The 20423-nt window shown below is 40.8% G+C and overlaps 1 protein-coding gene and 1 long non-coding RNA gene across 4 annotated transcripts in view; both read left to right on the forward strand.

Moving 5' to 3' along the window:
* The window catches only part of LOC126940490 (uncharacterized), a 247711-nt gene that overhangs the window by 146984 nt on the left and 80304 nt on the right, over nucleotides 1-20423 (forward strand). The window lies entirely within an intron of this gene.
* The window catches only part of VPS36 (vacuolar protein sorting 36 homolog), a 36490-nt gene continuing 20132 nt past the window's right edge, over nucleotides 4066-20423 (forward strand). Inside the window, exons 1-6 of one of the 3 annotated variants that reach the window (XM_050766335.1) lie at nucleotides 4066-4243; nucleotides 9938-10006; nucleotides 13206-13276; nucleotides 15983-16097; nucleotides 17445-17534; nucleotides 18578-18664. In XM_050766335.1, the coding sequence (XP_050622292.1) occupies nucleotides 4148-4243; nucleotides 9938-10006; nucleotides 13206-13276; nucleotides 15983-16097; nucleotides 17445-17534; nucleotides 18578-18664 (528 nt within the window). In that variant the 5' untranslated portion in view covers nucleotides 4066-4147. Of the gene's footprint in view, nucleotides 4244-4670; nucleotides 4792-9937; nucleotides 10007-13205; nucleotides 13277-15982; nucleotides 16098-17444; nucleotides 17535-18577; nucleotides 18665-20423 lie in introns of those variants that run through there. The other 2 variants (XM_050766337.1, XM_050766336.1) reach the window with 2 other exon arrangements.

Below are 20423 nucleotides of genomic sequence, written 5' to 3' on the forward strand. Positions count from 1 at the left end.
GTTAAGTGTGCTGCCATAATCTTTTCGTTTTTCTCATCTAAAAATACCACCTTCATAAAGCCCAAACAAACACCCAATCCACATGACAGAACGAAACAAGTCAGGGCTAGAAGGTTTTAAGGGTGGCAGTGGGGAAGTGAGGGCGAGTCTGGACTGCATCTGCCTGGTTTCAAGCACTGGGTTTACATTTCTTGCCTGATCACTGCAGTAAGGCTGGATTGGACTCTTTAACCCAGGTTTTAGGTGCTCCGGGGACACAGACTGGAGGATGCGATTTCCAATCCGTTTACCCTTCCCAGGTCTGAGGGCCTCCACAGCTGGCCCTTTGGCTGTGGTCAGTTTTTCCCACTTCTGCCTGCTTTTTCTTAAGACATCTTATGGTAGCGTCTTGCTAATGAAGAATTTGGTTTGAGATTTTGTGTAGTTTTTTACATGATGAAATGTCCCAGTTTTAGTGTAACAGTATCCATTACCATCCTTAAGATATCACTGCTGTTTAAATACTTCTGTCAATATTGTTGATTATTTACTAGTTTCATCAGATAGGTGGAGGTAACCAGGGATTTCTATTAACTGAGAACAAAATAGAGCGTTAATAAGTGACTCAAAAACCTCCAAAACATTATGCTAAAAGAAGTAATATATGAAAGGTTACATATGGTATGATTCCATTTATATGAAAGATCTAGAGTAGATAAATCCATAGTGAAATAACTCAGAATAGTGGTTGCCAGAGGCTGAGGGTAGGGGCCGACTTGGGAGAGACCACTTAATGGATAAGGGATTCATTACCTTGAAGTAAATGAAATGTTTTGGAATTAGAGGTAGTGGCTGGGCGACATTGTAAATGTATCAATGCCACTGAGTTGTTCACTTTAAAATGGTTAATTTTATGTTATGTGAACTTCAATAATTTTTTATAAGTGGGCATGGTAAAAAAAGAAAGTGATTCAAAGGATACCATGGAGATCTCAGTAGGCTGAGATGGTGAGTAGGAAAACCTGCAAAACTGCTAGGTTTCCCCACATGGCAATTCTCCTCTAATCTCCAGACTCATCCACTCCAATGATGGTCTATTTTTGAGACACTTTTTAATATTACTGCCACACAATTATTGGAGAGAAAGCAGACCCTTTTCTAAAAGATCCAAAAAACAAAAAAGGAAAACAAACAAAACAAAACAAAAAAAGACTTCCTTTCAGAACGGTTCTTTGCCAACACAGCTGACCATGAAACTACAGGCACCTGGAGTATTGATTAATTAGTGTTAATTGTTCCTCCTGTGGTCATGTGAAGAAAAAGTGCCTGTGAGAGAACAGGGAAGGACAATCTGAAAGGAGGACAATGGGGACACAATGGGGTCACAAAGTCTGGAGAAGAGAGAAGCTGAAGAAAGAGGTAATGGACCACAGTGTTGGGCACTACAGAAGTCTAGCAGGATTGGGACTGAAAGGAACCATCTGATTCAGAAGGTGGGAGGTCCTGGCAAAAACATCCTGGGGATGGCCGGGCGTGGTGGCTCATGCCTGTAATCCCAGCACTTTGGGAGGCCAAGGTGGGTGGATCACCTGAGGTCAGGGGTTCAAGACCAGCTTTGCCAACATGGTGAAACCCCGTCTCTACTAAATATACAAAAATTAGCCGGGCATGGTGGCAGACGCCTGTAATCCCAGCTACTCAGGAGGCTGAGGCAGAGGAATCGCTTGAACCCTTGAGGCAGTGGCTGCAGTGAGCCAAGATCGCGCCACTGTACTCCAGCCTGGGCGGCAGAGTGAGACTCCGTCTCAAAAAAAAAAAAAAAAAAAAAAAAAAAGCATAGACCTAAATGTAAGAACCAAAACTATGAAGCTTCTAGAAGAAATTATAGGAGAAAATCTTAGTGACTTTGTGTTAGGCAAAGATTTCATAACCAGTTTGTGGAAAAAAGATTTCTTAAATAGGCAAATTCCATGAACTATGAAAGAAAAAAATACACTGGACTTCATAAAAATTAAAATCTTTTGTCTATTCATTTATTGCCATATATAAGCCACATGACATTTCTCCATGCTCCAGCCTGGATACAGGAAACCCTTGTACAGTTGTCTATCCCAGCAGCTATCATATGCCAGGCTTCTATTTGTGTAGTACAGACTGTACATCACTCAAGGGCAGAAAACATACCTTGCAAATGTCCTCACTGCCTAACATTTTGATCATTGCAAAGCCCAGGCAAAACTGCACAGTTCCACATCTGATTAGGACTCTTAGGTCACATGTTACTTTCAATTCAAAAAGACTAAAAAGTTGGTAAACAATCAAATACTCAAAAATCAGGCAATGACGGTAAATTGTGATATATATTGATAGCGTAATACAGCAAATCAAATGTTTTCAAAGAACTTTTAGTTATTGGGCATATGGTCATGATGGAAATTGAAAAATATGAAATACAGAAGACACTGTTTAGAAATAGACCAAAATACACACAGGATTTTAGAACACGGTAAAAGTAGCAATTCATTTCGGGGGAGAGATTGCTTATATTCATTGGAAAGAGCCTTGCCTTTCCTTTAAAGCCTGGCCACAGACTACTGACTCCACGACTGGGGGAAATGTGGAGCCCTGGGAGCAGAGAGCAAGCCTGCCCTCTGTCCCTCTGCCCCTTTGCCCCTCTGCCCACGTGGGCAGGCAGCCTTAGTTAAGACCCCAATAAGTAGTAGGCTCTCTAAAATATGTTCACAACCTTTAAAGCAGTCGTTCTATTTTAGGAAGACATTGTAAGAAAATAATCCTAAAAAGAAATATCAGTTGCAGAAGGACATCTATAAGGTGCTCCATTTATTTATTTATTATTTATTTATTTATTCTGAGGCAGAGTCTCATTCTGTCGCTGGAGTGCAATGGCGTGATCTCGGCTCACTGCAACCTCCACCTCCCGGGTTCAAGCGATTCTCCTGCTTTAGCCTCCCGAGTAGCTGGGATTACAGGCACCCGCCACCACGCCGGGCTAATTTTTTGTATTTTTAGTAGACCCAGGGTTTCACTATGTTGGCCAGGCTTGTCTCGAACCCCTGACCTCGTGATCTGGCCTCCCAAAGTGCTAGGATTACAAGCGTGAGCCACCGCGCCCAGCCAGGTGTTCCATTTATATAGCAAAATACAAAAATGAAATGGCTAGAGGCACGAGGTCGCCTGGTGGGTGAGAGCAGCAGCCATGGATGGCTTTGCCAACAAACAGCTAAATTATAGAGGAACTACATATTGAAATGTAAATTCACGCATGAGGTCTGTATTAATATTGGAAATGCCTAAATAAAAATAATCTTTTTTTTCTGAGCCTGGGGGTTGGGGCATGGAGTGGCGTGGGGGAGTTGGGGTGGAGGGGGAGAGGGTCTTTCTACGTCGCCCACTGGTGTCAAACTCCTGGGCTCAAGCAATCCTCCCGCCTCAGCTTCGGAAGCAGCTGGGAATACAGGCGCGCGCCACCAAGCCCGGTTAAATAAAATCTGTTTCCCCCAGTTAAAAAAAAAATTAATTTGTGTGGGTATATAGGTGTATATATTTCTGGGGTATATGGGATATTTTGATGCAGGCATACAGTGTGTGATAATCACATCAGGGTAAATGAGGTATCCGTTACCTCAAGCATTTATCCTTTGTGTTACAATATAAAGATAATCTTAAAGGGAAAAAAAGAGCAGCACAGGTAGTACTAACTGCACCTGTATAGAAACAATGCGTGCCATAAACATTCATTTGAAGGAGAGGGGTTATGATTATTTACAATCATTAATGAATATGGCAATATTCTGGGCACTGACAAGAAAACTGCCACAAACATGCTGGCATAATGCACAATAAGCAAGGCTAAGCTGTGGTCAGGGCTCCCTCGCGCGCCCGTAAGCTCTGAATTTAGAATGGGGTGGACAGCTAGCTGATCAAGGGTTCTAAAAGGCCGGCGGCTAATGGACCGCCAGGGGGCGCTCCAAGCACGTCTCCACGTCCCCGGGCGCACCTCGCAGCCGCGCCTGCTCGCGGCCAGGCCGCTCCCTCCCTCCCTCACCAGCCCCGACCCTTCTCCGCCCCGTCCGACGCTAGGGGGCGCCACAGGCCGCCCGGCTTGCGGCTCGCGGCCCGGGAGCGCCGGGGCTAGGTGGCGGCGGCCATGGACCGATTCGTTTGGACCAGCGGCCTCCTGGAGATCAACGAGACCCTGGTGATCCAGCAGCGCGGGGTGCGAATCTACGATGGCGAGGAGAAGGTAGGGCGTCGGCCAGCCTTCCCAAGGGGCTGGCGGAAGGGGTCCCCGGTGGGCGCGCGGCCCGGCTCGGTGTGGCCCGGTCCCCGGCCTAGCTCACGGCCCTCGGCGGCTCGGCCGGCCTCTGTGTGGGGCGCAGCGCTCTTGCGCTCCCCGCCGGTCGGTCGCACGCAGCGTGGGGCGCTCGGCCGCCTCCCCCGCTCGGGTCCCAACTTTGGCACGGTTCCCAGCAGGCGCGGATCGCGTCTGCTTCTCTCTGCCCGGAATGCTTCCGGGAGAGCACAGCCGCAGCGCCCGGGAGAAGGAGCGCTCGCAGTCTGCGGGCGCCGGGCGGCGATCCGGCAGTCGACTTCCTTGGCGTGTTTCCAGACCCCCTGACTACACCAGCCTCGGTGTCGGCACCCGACAGCCAGGTTCCGCCTTTCTGTGAGGAGGGCGCGGTGGCCGTACGGTCCCCAGCGGAAGCTTTAGCTTGGACCTCATGCAGTCGGAGGGATTAGCATATCTGGGCAGAGGGGTGAGGGATTGCTTCGAAAGGATTTCCTAAAGAGGTATCAGTGCCTTATTGGAATGCCCTTGCCAAAGGCTTTTGGGTTTTTGTTCTGTTTTCTAATTGCTTTTGAAAGGCGTTCTGAGCGTATGTTTTGTAAAGTGTTATATTAATAGTAGACCGTGCCTTGTAATGCAAGCATAAATCTTAGAAGGTGCGTTTTCAAATCGAGAGGAGAAATAGGAAGTGTAAGTAAATATTTTGTAGATACTTTGTTGAAACTATGAAATCTTTTGTCCTGGATTGAAATGTATAAACTGGAATTAGAAAAAATTTAAAACTCACTTACCCACAAGCATTTTTGGTTTCCAGAAGTTTTAATTTGCTGCCTCTCTTCCCTTGCCGTTTTATTAACGACACTTTCCGCTGTACTTTGATATAAGTTACTGAACTCATATCTTTTCCTGGTCAGTACTTACAGCTATTTACAGGCACAGGTGACTTTGGACCCGGTCCTCTGACTCCCTTAGGGCATTTTCTATGGGCTGGTTGCCTGTATTATTGAGTAAAGGTCTTTTCCTTAAATAATTTGCTTGGACCTAACTTCACTTACTGCCTTAGCACTTCTTAATTTAATTAATTAATTAATTTTGAGATGGAGTCTTGCTCTGTGGCCAGCCTGGAGTGCAGTGGCGCGAGCTCGGCTCACTGCAACCTCCGCCTCCCGGGTTCACGTCATTCTCCTGCCTCAGCCTCCTGAGTAGCTGGGACTACAGGCGCCTGCAACCACGCCCAGCTAATTTTTGTATATTTAGTAGAGACGGGGTTTCACCATATTGGCCAGGCTGGTCCCCTTTGAGAGGAACTGAATGTTGACAGTGGTAGATCTGTCCTCAGAGACTCCTCCAGTGCCACTCCCTGAGGCAGCACTAGGAAGTCATGCTTTTGCAGAGCGTGGCATGATACAGTTCTATGGAACTCCAATTTGAAGACTAGGAACACCTTTGCTGGCAGGCAGCATAGCTGTGATAGATTTAAAACAGTGTAAAATAACAGCCATTAGTAGTTTTATATGAAAAATACATTGTTGAACCAGCGAGTTTTAATTTTTACTTTAAAATTTTTGCTGCTTGTATTAGCAGACAAGTATATAGATGTCAGAGGTTTAAGAAACAAATCATGGGGAAAACATTGCTTGAGACCCTGTGATCTAGTCCAGAATTAACTCTTCTAAAAGCTTGAAATTGGAGTGGAGCTCTAAGAGAGTTCTCCTTACCACTGTGCCCCAGAGCTGGACTTAGTCACTTGCTGAGCTGCCTTGCAGCTATGTGGTCCCTAGGCTGAATGAGGTACATTCTGGGGGAAGTGCGGTATCCTGGCTTCCTTCACCTGTTGGAAGGTTTCCAGACTTCTGTGGTGCTAAAGACTCTACAAGGCTACACACATTAGCCCCCAAATCTGATGAAGTTAGTCTCCCTTTTAGGATGCCTCACTGGCTCCTTTGGCCTAGGGACTGCAGTCCAGATGGCTTAGTCTTCATAGTTTTGCATCCCAACCCATTCTCTGGGCAAGCGTGCGCATGGCTGTCTTCTAGACTAGTTTGATTGTTCCTGGAGCACAGAAGGTGTGCCTTGCTCATCCTTGTATCTCCTGGCTGGTTGTAGGTGTGAAACACATTTTTTTAAAAACCTGAATAATTAAAGTACCTACTGTGAGCCAAGAGCTGTATATGTCATCTCATTTAATCCTCTCAACAGGAATATGAGGTATTTTACTGAATGAGAAAGTAACTCGAAGAGATACAGTGACTTGCCTAAGATCCACAGAGAGAGATTTAAATCTCTGTTGATCAGAATCAAAGCCTGTGCTTTGTTCATGAAGCTACAGTGAGCCGAGATCGTGCCACTGCACTCCAGCCTAGGCAACTGAGCGAGATTCTGCCTCGGAAAAAAAAAAAAAGGACTTCATAATATGGCAGCCACCGGTGCCACCCTTGATGTAATGTTTAATACAGCTAATCTTCCCAAAGATGAGGAAACTGACACCCACAGCTGATAGTTGAGAAAACTGAGCTGTCCAAGGTCACACAACTAGTAACTGGTGGAGATAGAATTGCAAACCAGATCCAATGGACTGCTCTTCCCACCGCCCAAGTGCCTCTTATGAATAATACATGCATACTTGCTTGTTTATACAGGCACAGTTTTCATGGGCTCATTATGACTGGATAATGTGTTTACTTTCGTAAGGAGTGTAGGCAGGTCATTTGTTTGAATTCACAGACACTTCTGCAGCCTCAGCTAATTTAAAAAATAATGTTAGTACTGTGTAAAGTTGCAAATTGGCAGCATATATCAGAAGATTTAGAAATGTTTATTCTTTTTCAGCTAACTATTTCACTTTTAGGAATTTACCCTTGGGAAAGAATCAGAGATGCATAAAAATATTACATGTGGAGAATGCTCATCTCAGATGTTATTATAATATTACATATAATATTATTATATATGGAAAAATTGGAAGCAATCTGAATGTCCACCATAGGGATTGGTTAATTAAATTATGGCATGAGGCCAGGTGTGGTGGCTCACGCCTATAATCCCAGCACTTTGAGAGGCTGAGGTGGGTGGATCACCTGAGGTCAGGAGTTCAAGACCAGCCTGGCCAACATGGTGAAACCCCATCTCTACTAAAAACACAAAAAATTAGCTGGGCGTGGTGGCGGGGCCTGTAATCCCAGCTACTTGGGAGGCTGAGGCAGGAGAATGACTTGAACCCGGGTGGCAGAAGTTGCAGTGAGCCGAGATTGTGCTGTTGCACTCCAGCCTGGGCAACAAGAGCGAAATTCCATCTCAAAAAAAAAAAAAGATTTATGGCATGCCCTAATTAGCATGAGGAATTGCCAATGATAGGTTGCTAACTATATTTTATAACTATACTATTAATAATAGTTATAAAACTATCCTATTCTATTTAAAGATTATACATATGTATACATAAACATCTATGTATATATACACACACACTCTGGCTGGTATGAATTTATTTCATTTTCTTTTTCAGACTCTAAATATTTTCCAGATTTTCAACACTGAACATGCATTACTTTTATAACAGAAAATATGTAAATAAAAAAAACCAGGGTAATAACTTTTCAGTGAGTGCTGAAGTCAGATCAATTTTTTTTTTTTTTTTTTTTTTTTTGCGGGGGGAGATGGAGTCTCGCTGTGTCGCCCAGGCTGGAGTGCAGTGGCACAATCTTGGCTCACTGTAAGCTCCGCCTCCTGGGTTCATGCCATTCTCCTGCCTCAGCCTCCGAGTAGCTGGGACTACAGGTGCCCACCACCATGCCTGGCTAATTGTTTTGTATTTTTTTAGTAGAGACAGGTTTTCACCGTGTTAGCCATGATGGTCTTGATCTCCTGACCTCGTGGTCCACCCGCCTGGGCCTCCCAAAGTCCTGGGATTATAGGCGTGAGCCACAGCGCCCAGCCATATTTTTAACATATTATTTTAAATTCAAAACAATTCAGCCTTATTTTAATAAATTGGACACTCACTAAAATGCTTTCCTTAGTATTTATGTTGTAATATTGCCTTATAAATGGGACTATCCTTTTAACTTTTTTTTTGTTTTTCAGCTCCCACTTAGCATCAAATGTAACTTTTAAAATAACTGAATATTCCTGGAAAGGACACAAGCAAGCCCTACCTTATGGCAAATTCCACTTTCTAGTAACTCGAAATAGAAACTTCCAATATATATCTTGCTTTTAACAGAAACGCAGGGGTTTAATTCATTAATCTCTTGGGTTCCAATTCTAAAACTTGCTTATTTATATAACTTTCAGGGCACAGTAACAAGTAGTGAGGGTTAAAGTTTTGGTCCTAAAGACCTAGCTGGCATTTCTTTGTGATTGTATTGAAGTTTTGAAGAACATTTTAAAATTTATATTTTGAATAGGTGATACATACCTAAAGAGTATGTCCTAGTCAGCTCGGCTGCTAAAACAAAATACCATAGCCTGGGTGGCTTAAACAACAGGCGTTTATTTCTCATAGTTCTGGAGACTGGGAAGTCTAAGATCAAGGTGCTGACAGATTTGGTTCTTGGTAAGGACACTCTTCCTGGCTTGCAGATGGCCACCATTTGCTTGTGTACTTGCATGGTCTTTTCTCAGCACGTGTTCATGGAGATGAAGCCCTCCTGTCTCTTCCTCTTCTCATAAGGATACTAGTCCCATCATGAGGGCCCCACCTCACGACCTTCTAAACCTAATCACTTCCCAATGGTTCCATCACCAAATACCATCGCGTTGAGGGTTAGGCCTTCAACATATGAATTTGGGGGTTTTCATTTAATGCTAATGGGTTTTACGCCTTCTTAGAAAGGTCTTCTCCCCTCAGATTATTTAAAAATTATCTCATGATTTTTTTCTAGTGCTTTTATAATTTTTTTCGTTTTTTACTTGATTGATCCATCTAGAATTCATTTTGGTGCATTGTATTAGGTATAAATCCAGACATACGGGTTTTTCTTTTTCCTACCTGGCAACCCAGTTGTCCCACTGCCATTGATTTAATCTCCATCCATATTTATTTTTGTATGTATTTGTATCTATTCCTGGATTTTGTTTTTATTAAAAAATGTTATGAGTGTTATACATGAATTCAGTTGCAAAGAAATTCAATCAGTAGTGAAGTTTAGAGGTAAAAAAGAGCTCTTCGCTTCCCTTCTACCCCTTTCCTCACACTTTTTCTGAGATAATGATTGTTAACAGATAATTGTGTGTTCCTTTTAGACCCTTTTCACTACTTGTGTTTCTACAAACACACATATATACAGCATATGTAATATTGTAAATTGCTATAAATCACTTTCTTTCCCACTCATCCAGTGTCTTAGAGTTCTATGGTAATCCATGCAGTTCTACCTCATCATTTCTTTTTAACCTTTGCATGGATTGCAGAGTATGAATGTGTATCATACCTGGTTGTTATTTGCATTTTTTTCTAATTCTGTCAAGACTATACAGATAGCTTATGAAGTATGTAGCATTGGTTCTCTTTACTTTGTGGTAAGCCTATTCTAAAAATGAAATGTTTATTTATATGATTAACTTAGTGTTGTATAATTTATGAAGAAGAAAATCTGAACCACAGTGAGTGGTATGTTATTAATATTTTGTGATGCTCTTTCTTTCTAGATAAAATTTGATGCTGGGACTCTCCTTCTTAGTACACACCGACTGATTTGGAGAGATCAGAAAAATCATGTAAGATACAGTTTTTTACATCTGTTGAAGGTTTTATTTTGTTTATTTATTTTTTAGAGACGGGGTCTTGCTGTATTGCCCAGGCTGATCTCTAACTTCTGGGCTCAAGTGATTCTCCTGGCCTCAACCTCCCGAGTAGCCGGGACTACAGGAGTGAGCCACCATTGTAGGTTTTAAATCACTGAAACTTTTTCTTCTTTTTTCATTTCTGATAAAACTTATATAATGAATGCAATAATAAATTTTCCTTTTCTGAATGACAAAAGAGTGTGTCCCGTATAATTTCTCTGAATGGAGTGCAGAAACAGGAGTTAGTGTGTTGTCCCTTATTCAGCTCCAGAAAAGTCCATGTAGTTACTGGATGGAGAATCATGTTTTTTAAATACCAAATTCTACTCTATATCTAAATGGTCCATGTATAACAGGGGAATAATTCCCCCATCAGTTGTGAGGGAGTCTTTAAAAAGAGCTCGTATGTCCTTAAAACCAAATTGTGTTCTAGTTTGTTGTTGAGAATCAGGAGACTAGGCCTGCCATCAAGTGCATGCCTTTATCTAGATATTGAGATCTGTCTCTAAGTCACTCAGCAAGAGGAGTCCCCCACACCCCCCCTTTTTTTTTTGTTTGAGACAGAGTCTTGCTCTGTCACCCAGGCTGGAGTGCAGTGGTGTGATCTCGGCTCACTGCAACCTCCGCCTCCCAGGTTCAAGCGATTCTCCTGCCTCAGCCTCCCGAGTAGCTGGGATTACAGGCATGCGCCACCATGCCCAGCTAATTCTTGTATTTTTTAATAGAGACAGGGTTTAGCCATATTGTTCAGGCTGACCTGACCTCGCGATCCGCCCACCTCGGCCTCCCAAAGTTCTGGGATTACAGTTGTAAGCCACCTTGCCCAACCTGTTTTTGTTTTTTGTTTTTTTAAGGAAGATGGAGAGTTATATGTATGTAGAGCTGATATATATCTTTATTTCCTAGAGCTTCAACCTGAATGTATATATACATTAATTTCAGCATTGCCAGTAAGATAGCTATCTCATCTGTGTTTTTATTTTCCTGATTGTTCCCCCAAACCCCCGTGAAATTTTAGTACCACGAATAAACTATATACTGTACTGTAGCCCTTGAAGGGCTGCTAACCATTACAGTATCTGACTTTTTTGCACCCTGGGAACTAATTTTTGTCTCCTAGGTCTGATATTGCCCCTGTTGATAATGCATGCCTTAGAGCGGGAGTCCCCAACTCCCCGGGCCACGGGCCAGTACTGGTCTGTGGCCTGTTAGGAACTGGGTCACATAGCAGGGGGTGAGTGACAGGTAAGCAAGCATTACCACCGGAGCTCCACTTCCCATCAGATCAGCAGACGCATTAGATTCTCGTAGGAGCACGAACCATATTGTGAACTGTGCATGCAAGGGATCTAGGTCGTGCACTCCTTATGAGAGTCTAATGCCTGATGATCTGAAGTGGAACAGTTTCACCCCGAAACCACAACGCCCTGCTCTCCAGGAAATACTGTCTTCCACGAAACCAGTCTCTGATACAAAAAAGGTTGGAGACTGCTGCCTTAGACTGTTAATATTGTCTAATATATTACAAGTAATATATATTCAGGAAATAAATCTTTTTGGGGAGGATAGAATGCATGTCCTTAAACCATATGTTGATAAGTTAATCTTAGTATAATTTTTTGATTATCATATAAAGAGGTCCATCTGTACAAATTTTAGACTTACTACATTGCTAGTCACATAAAAATTAAACATAACTGTTTATATATGTTAAAACTAAGGCCAGGTGTGGTGGCTCATGCCTGTAACCCCAGCACTTTGGGAGGCTGAGGCAGTGGATCACCTGATGTTGGGAGTTCGAGACCAGACTGACCAACATGGAGAAGCCCCATCTCTACTAAAAATACAAAATTAGCTGGGCATGGTGGCACATGTCTGTCATCCCAGCTACTCGGGAGGCTGAGACAGGAAAATCGCTTGAACCTGAGAGGCAGAGGTTGCAATGAGCCAAGGTTGCGCCATTGCACTCCAGCCTGGGCAACAAGAATGAAACTCCGTCTCAAAAAAAAAAAAAAAAAAATTAAACATACTGGCTAGACACAGTGGCTCATGCCTGTAAATCCCGGCACTTTGGGAGGCCGAGGCAGGGGGATCACTTGAGATCAGGAGTTCAAGACTAGCATGTCCAACGTGGTGAAAGCCCATTTCTCCTAAAAATACAAAAATGAGCCAGGCATGGTGGCTTACACCTATAATCCCAGCTACTTGGGAAGCTAAGGTGGGAGGATCACTTGAACCTGGGAGGCAGAGGTTGCAGTGAGCCAAGATTGTACTACTGCACTCTAGCTTGGGCGACAGAGCGAGACTCCATCTCAAAAAAAAAAAAAAAGTTAAACATGAATAAAGGGATACTACATCAATATTTTTTGTTTAAAACTATTAATAATTGCATGTGGGCATATGAGTGAAGTATGGAAAATTATAAAGAAGAGAAAATCATCTACATTAATGCCCTCCTTAAAATTGTTTTGACGTATCTGTTTTGTTTTTTGCTTTCAGTGTAAGAAAATATTACAAGTAAAACATTTTCGTAGAAATATTACTCTTAGAAAATGCACCCATTGTGGCTGGGTCCGGTGGCTCCTGCCTGTAATCTCCGCACTTTGGGAGGCCAAGGCAGGCAGATCATGAGGTCAGGAGATCGAGACCATCCTGGCTAACATGGTGAAACCCCGTCTCTACTAAAAATACAAAAAAATTAGCCAGGCGTGGTGGCGGGCGCCTGTAGTCCCAGCTACTTGGGAGGCTGAGGCAGGAGAATGGTGTGAACCTGGGAGGCAGAGGTTGCAGTGAGCCAAGATCACGCCACTGCACTCCAGCCTGGGCAACAGAGCGAGACTCCGTCTCAAAAAAAAAAAAAAAAAAAAAAAAAGAAAATGCACCCATTGTAAAAACAAAAGCTAGTGACAGCTTCTTTTAAACTTCTTATGTTCTTCCATGCAGCCATATGCCACCACAGTATCATTTCCATTTAATTTTTCCTTAAGTTCGTTTAAGTAACAAAATCATTGTTTTTCATTGTTTTTATTATTAAGGTATATGGCACTGTAATGCTATAAAACAAGGATTTCTGACGAGTGTTATGGATGTTGTTTAGAGTCTTTGATTTAAGCTATTGATTTCCTTCTAGGAGTGTTGCATGGCCGTTCTCCTTTCCCAAATTGTGTTCATTGAAGAACAGGCAGCTGGAATTGGGAAGAGGTAAGGTCTATATAGTACAGTCTTTATTCACAGAAAACATTTCCTGTTATGCTATTGGTCAGAAGGTCCTATCTTAGACTCAATGATGTATGAATTGATTCTTAAGCATGAATAATTTGCTGTAATATCCTTGTTTATTATACATGGGTCATAATAAAGAAATGTGGGCCTGGTGCGGTGGCTCACGCCTGTAATCCCAGCACTTTGGGAGGCTGAGGCGGGCAGATCACGAGGTCAGGAGATCGAGACCATCTGGCTAACATGGTTAAACCCTGTCTCTACTCAAAATACAAAAAATTAGCCGGGTGTGGTGGTGGGTGCCTGTAGACCTAGCTACTTGGGAGGCTGAGGCAGGAGAATGGCATGAACCTGGGAGGCGGAGCTTGCAGTGAGCCGAGATCGGGCCACTGCACTCCCGTCTGGGGGACAGAGCGAGACCTCGTTTCAAAAATAATAATAATAAATAAATAAATAAATAAAAATAAAAAAAAGAAATGTGGCCCAGTTATCATTATCTTTCCATAGACACTTTGCTTTCACATGCCTGTGTACCTGTCATTTCATACTTAAAATCGGAAATAACCTATTTGAGAAAAATAACTGACTTTGCTTCTGTTTCTAACCTGATCATTAAGTTTGTTTCTCAGGTTTTACTTGTTCAGATAGCAGAGTTAAACAGCATATAATAATAGTTACTGTACAAAGCAGGACATTTATCAGAATAATAGCAGGTACAATGAACAATTAGACCAGGGTAACAAGGATACAACGGGACCATCCCAGGCAAACCAGGAGATGAGGCCTCCTTGGTATAAAGGTGTAAGTTCAAATGTTCCTGTTTATTCAAATATACCGAAAACTTGGCTTTATATTTTAAGTGCATGTCATTGAGGAGACATGAACAAATATTATTGGCATGGGATTTTTTTTTCCTATGTAGGCTTATCTTTAGGTTTAGCATAATTAGGCATTTCAGTAGAAGTTAAACAATGTTGAGCTTCACTGGACATGCAATGCATGCTTTGATCATAATGTTATGATTTACTGTAAAATATTATTTATTTGACATAAAAGAAACCAATGTTTTAAAAAATTAATAAGCCATAGATTTTTTAAGCCATAGATTTTTAGGGTAGATTGTTATTATGATTTATATTTTCCCCTTATCAATTTTCTCCACTGTATTAAGTTCTAAAAAGTAAACTTTAAGGTTGTTTCCAGGTTATTTGAATTTTCCTTTCCTGTGTTCCAAGGAAATCTAAACTAAAAAAAAATTTTTAATATTTACCTTCACGTTAATGTCTTATTTTTTAAACATGTCCAGTGAGGAGGACTTCAGTAATATGCCAAGTTAACTTTTGTCAAGCATTCTCTTTAGTTCCCAGCCCCTCCCCTCAAACAGTTATATTTGCATTGATTTCAAGATGTGTACATTTCACCTTTTAACATCTCTGAAGATGCTTTTTTTATTTCATAGATTTAAAATTTAATGAAGTATAGTAATTGGATGACTTGATAAAAGAATATATACAAAATTTGGCATAGATTTTTTATGCTTACTTTGGAGCTTTTAAACTTTATTTGATTATACTTACTGCTTTTTCAATGGGTGTCCTTTCACAGAATCTGATAGTAGGGCTGAGGGTTTTTTTTAGTTTCAAAGACTATGAAATGCTTTTGCCTGGTTATCTTATCATAATTGTCATAATTTTGTTGCTCTACTTGATGATTTGTTTCAGACAGTTCTATGATTCTGCTCACATAGTTTATTTTCTCACTTCACTTAAAGAAGTTTACCACAAGGGAATAGGAGGAGTCCTTACAAGACTGGCCCTACCCATTCACATTGAGGAGGCCCAATGCCTGGTGTTTCAATTTTACAGTAATATTTAGGTAACCATATGGTTCCAAAAAAAGAAAAGTAAAATTGAGTGTGTATCTATAGCATGATCAACACAGAAAAAGCACTAAACTAGGTACCTGGGATACTTTGAGTTTTTTAGTTTCCCAGATCTTTATAGGATTGCTTATTGACTAGGTTGAAAAAAAAAGGAGGAAAACAGACTTATTAAGCTGACCAAATATAGTGGTATTTTTAATAGCATAGAAGATAATGATAGTCATAAAGATAATGGTAGTTTGTGTTCTTAGAGCCACAGCATTTTCGGAATTGTTTTTGCTATTGGCTATCTTTCCAGATCATGCTGTTGATTGAGTGGCATTTTCCAACAAATGACACTGTAGAATGTTAGTTTTGGATGGAATTTTAATAAAATATCAGCTGGCCATTTTTACAGATAAGTTTTCACTTTTTGTTTTCAAATGAATAAGGGTGTATGCTTTGGCAGAAATCATAGGCCCCCTTATAACCTCTGGGGATGTTTGTAGTTGGAAAACCATAATCATAAACTCAAACTTTCGCAAATTTATTTTGACCTTATTTTCTAAAGTCACACTCTAATTTAATCTACAGAGCTAGTAACTTGAAGCTTTTTGGTTCATAGCTTATAAGTTTTAAGTAGAGAGATTTTTGAAAGCTTTATTAATATTGAATTAATACACACTATAAAAGGATGCTTTTTGGGATATTTGTTTCTACATGAATTTTAAAAGTGATTTGAAACACATAAAAAGTTATAAAAGTAGAATTAGTTATATATATTTTTTGAAAAGCAATTCAATATATTACATTTGTTCTTTCTTCAGTGCCAAAATAGTGGTTCATCTTCACCCAGCTCCTCCTAACAAAGAACCTGGCCCATTCCAGAGTAGTAAGAACTCCTACATCAAACTCTCCTTCAAAGAACATGGTCAGATTGAGGTAAGTTTCTACATGAATAAAATTGTACTAGAAAGGTGTGTGTATGTGTGGTGTGTATGTGTGTGTGTGCTGTGGCTTGTTAATATGATGGAAGGTAGTATTATACAACATACCAGATTTCACCATAGTTTTACAATAAAATTTTATTATATCCTAAGCCTTAGCAGTGAGCGGAGAGTATGAAGTTTAGGTTTCAGTGGGAATGGGAAGCAGAGGGTGTGGTCCCAAGGAAGGAACAGAGGCTGGAAAATACACTAAGTCATGCCATTTGCCTACTAGCAGAGTTTTCAGTGGTATAGTTTAGTTAAATGAACAGAATATAAATGGAATGATATGTTGAACTATCTCAGTATCTGAAGGTTCCCCAGCTTTAAATCAGGCTGTCTGTCTTGATTAACTCCAGTTAATCTTAATCACTTAAGTACTTATTCTGCAGTATAATAGTTTATATGTTCCAAATAAGTTGCTATACAATAATTCTTAAGATAATTAGAAGTATGTATTCTCTCCATCAATATCATAAATTATTATTAATTTTTTCTATAGCACCTCACCCAGTGCTCCTGACAAGTGATCACTAAGCATATGAAAAACATATTTGATTATTTGTGAGCATAGGTATGTTTTGGTCCTACTTTTTGGTTTTATATTTTAACTAGACAAATTATGCTCTGCTTCCTTCATGGAGAATGGTTGTATATTTTTCCTGGCACTGTGTTTGTTTCATTATAGATTGAAAACAATCCACATACGCAGGATTGTTTAAAGTAAGTCTATTGATTTCATTGTCACTCATCTCTTTGTTGAGAATAGCCTACTTTATATAGAAGGTCAGTTCCTTCTTTTTTTTCCTTTGTGCTTTCTGAAGCTGATCTAAGAAAACAATTTCCTTTGATTTTCTTTGATGTCTCTGAGAATTCTGGGCTTGCTGCAAATGACTGAACAACAGACTTTTATACTAAAGAAATGTTAAGTGGCCAGGCGCAGTGGCTCACGCCTATAATCCCAGCACTTTGGGAGGCCGAGGCGGGCAGATCACCTGAGGTCGAGAGTTCAAGACCAGCCTGACCAATATGGAGAAACCCCATCTCTACTAAAAATACAAAATTAGCTAGGTGTGGTGGCACATGCCTGTAATCCCAGCTACTTGGGAGGCTGAGGCAGGAGAATCGCTTGAGTTAGGGAGGCGGAAGTTGTGGTGAGCCTGGATCACGCCATTGCACTCCAGCCTGGGCAACAAGAGCGAAACTCCACCTCAAAAAAAAAGAAGGAAATGTTAAGTAATGATTTATACAAGGATGCTACAATCTGACTGACTCATTTAAAGTGTATTTATTTGCATAACAGTTTTACAGGCGTTTATCAGAGGAAATGACACAGAGAAGATGGGAGAATATGCCAGTTTCCCAGTCATTACAAACAAATAGAGGACCCCAGGTATTTTTAAAACTATTTGCTAATCCAGTATTTTCAACTCTGTACTTACATCTTCATTAAGAAAAAGACTCTATGATTGTAGAACTTGCCCAAAACAAAATACTGCAATGGCATTCTGATAAAGAATTTATTTTCAACCGGGCACGGTGGCTCACGCCTGTAATCCCACCACTTTGGGAGGCCAAAGCGGGGCAGATCATGAGGTCAGGAGTTCGAGATCTGCCTGGCCAACATTGTGAAACCCTGTCTCTACTAAAAATACAAAAATTAGCCAGGCGTGGTGGTACATGCCTGTAATCCCAGCTGCTCAGAAGGCTGAGGCAGGAGAGTCACTTGAACCTGGGAGGCAGAGGTTGCTGTGAGCCAAGATTGTGCCATTGCTCTCCAGCCTGGGCGACAGGGGCGAGACTTCATCTCAAAAAAAAAACAAAAATTATTTTCACAGCACCTAATTTAGTGCTGTCTATACAGCAGACACTTAGTAAGCATAAATAACTGCTTACCAGCATAATTCTTAGGGTGATAGAAGGTAGAGTTCACCCACTGAATTCTGTGCTTCATAGTCAGTGTGGCATTTGAGAGAACAGACAGTACAGCTGGGTGATGTTTTCCAGGCCTGTTTAAATTAATCACCAACACTAGACAGGTACTCAAATGTATGAAAGTAGCTTGGATAATAAGTGTTAATTAAGAACCAAAATTTAAACTGTGATTTTTTTGTACCTTTGAGACCCTATTAAGTATCTGATACATAATAGCTTGCCAAAGAAGGAAAATGATAGGAAATTTAACTTATATCTAAAATGCAGAGTAAAATATGCCATTTATTGTATATTTGGTTTTTCTTGAATGATTTTAAGATCATTATGTACAGCAAGAAACAAACACATGTTTTGAAGGGAAGCTAAACATCAGTGTATGCTATTTTTCTTTGGTTCTTTGTGGGTCCTTTCCCGCCATTGAAAACACAATGTGGTTGGTTACAAAAGATTTTGTTTGCTTCCTATTTTGTATGTTTTATTTTCTACTTCTTTTTTTTTCAGCCAGGAAGAATAAGGGCTGTAGGAATTGTAGGTATTGAAAGGAAACTGGAAGAAAAAAGAAAAGAAACGGACAAAAACATTTCTGAGGTAACTGTTAAATTCTGGCTCTGCATCTATTCCAGCCATTTGTGTCTATTCTTTTAGATACAGCTGCGACTAATTCCCTTCTGTAATTTAGAATATATTTCATTTGCCTGAAGCTACATAGTCTCCTATTCTCTTTAACAGGTCTACCTCGGGCTGGCAAAATCTAACCAAAACCTCTTTCTAAAAGGAATAAAAAAGAAATGCAAATTTGCTTGCTGTTAGAAAATATCATAGAATGTTGTGTGTAGATTTTAAAGTCTAGATGGAATTGATTGAAGGATACTCCTAATGAGTTCAGGGTTCTCTATATAATTATTTTGGAAGTTGAAGTTACTTAGTTGAGAGAAAAATGCTATTCTGTGGCCACTGTCTGTGGCCAGATACCACACCATTTTATGTTGATGACCACCCAGGGATCAGACCAGACATCACTAAGAACGGCTCAAGCCCATCACTTCTACTAGGAGACAACCCTGAGCATGTACTTTCCAATGTTTTGAAGCTTCATCATATATGAGGAAATTCAAGAGAAGGGGAAAGAACTCTAGCTAAAAAGACCAGTATGCATTTAGTTAATACAGCTAAACGTATCATTGATTTTTCCATGCTTATATAAAAATGGTCTTGGTTTTTTATTAAATGATGCTTTAAAGTAAATCTCTGGTTTTTATAGTAATTCATAAGTAAAATTCCATGATGGTTGCTGTTCAGAGAATTTCAAAGATTTATGTCAATCAAGTAAAGTCTAAAACTGCACATAGTTATTTAAATACTTATTTTGGGCTCACTGGGAACCAAGGGCATTTGACCTGTTAAGTGCCCATAGTAGGTTTTTCTGGATGTGTGTGTATCTGTGGTGAAGTTGTGTATTTTCCTCAACCCTGTATTTTCCCCAAATTGGCAGCTGGATCCAGAATCTCTGTCACACTCATGTTCTGTCCCTTTGGCAAAACTAGAGGTGATGCTGTGTTCTTTCGTCGGAGGCACATCTTATCTCTGTCATGTTAGCGGCTGTTAATATTCAGTGCCTAGATCTATTAGTTCATTGGTTGTGGTAAATAGTGATAATTCTGTCTTTATTTTTCATTTATTAGTTGGAATACTTTTTAAAGAAATGTTTCCCTTATCTACTATTTGGTTGTCCAGTTCATATAGGAAAGGCTGGATAATTGCATTTTCCTTTATCATCAGGGTAATAAATTGTTTCCTTATTATCTTTTGACGATGACTAATTAGGTTTTTTTTTTTTTTTTTTTTTTGAGACAGAGTCTCGCTGTGTCGCCCAAGCTGGAGTGCAGTGGCTCGATCTCAGCTCACTGCAGGCTCCGCCTCCCGGGTTCACACCATTCTCCTGCCTCAGCCTCCTGAGTAGCTGGGACTACAGGTGCCTGCCACCACGCCCGGCTAATTTTTTGTATTTTTAGTAGAGACGGGGTTTCACCATGTTAGCCAGGATGGTCTCGATCTCCTGACCTCGTGATTCGCCTGCCTCGGCCTCCCAGAGTACTGGGATTACAGGCGTGAGCTACTGTGCCCAGCTGACTAATTAGGTTTTTTTTTTAACATGTCATTAGGAATTCATGAAGTTTAGCATATTTGATGGATTTCAATCGGTTATAATTATTATCCTATTTGAAGCTCAAATTGTCCCATCTTTGGCCAGTGGGAGCTGCTTCAAGTTGGCCCTCTAAGTGCTTTTGTTGTGACTAGGTGAACTTTGCTAGCTTCTTCACTATCTAGTGTGACAAAGCTCCAGGAC

Source organism: Macaca thibetana, chromosome 17 (genome assembly GCF_024542745.1).
Source record: "Macaca thibetana thibetana isolate TM-01 chromosome 17, ASM2454274v1, whole genome shotgun sequence".
NCBI lineage: Eukaryota > Metazoa > Chordata > Mammalia > Primates > Cercopithecidae > Macaca > Macaca thibetana.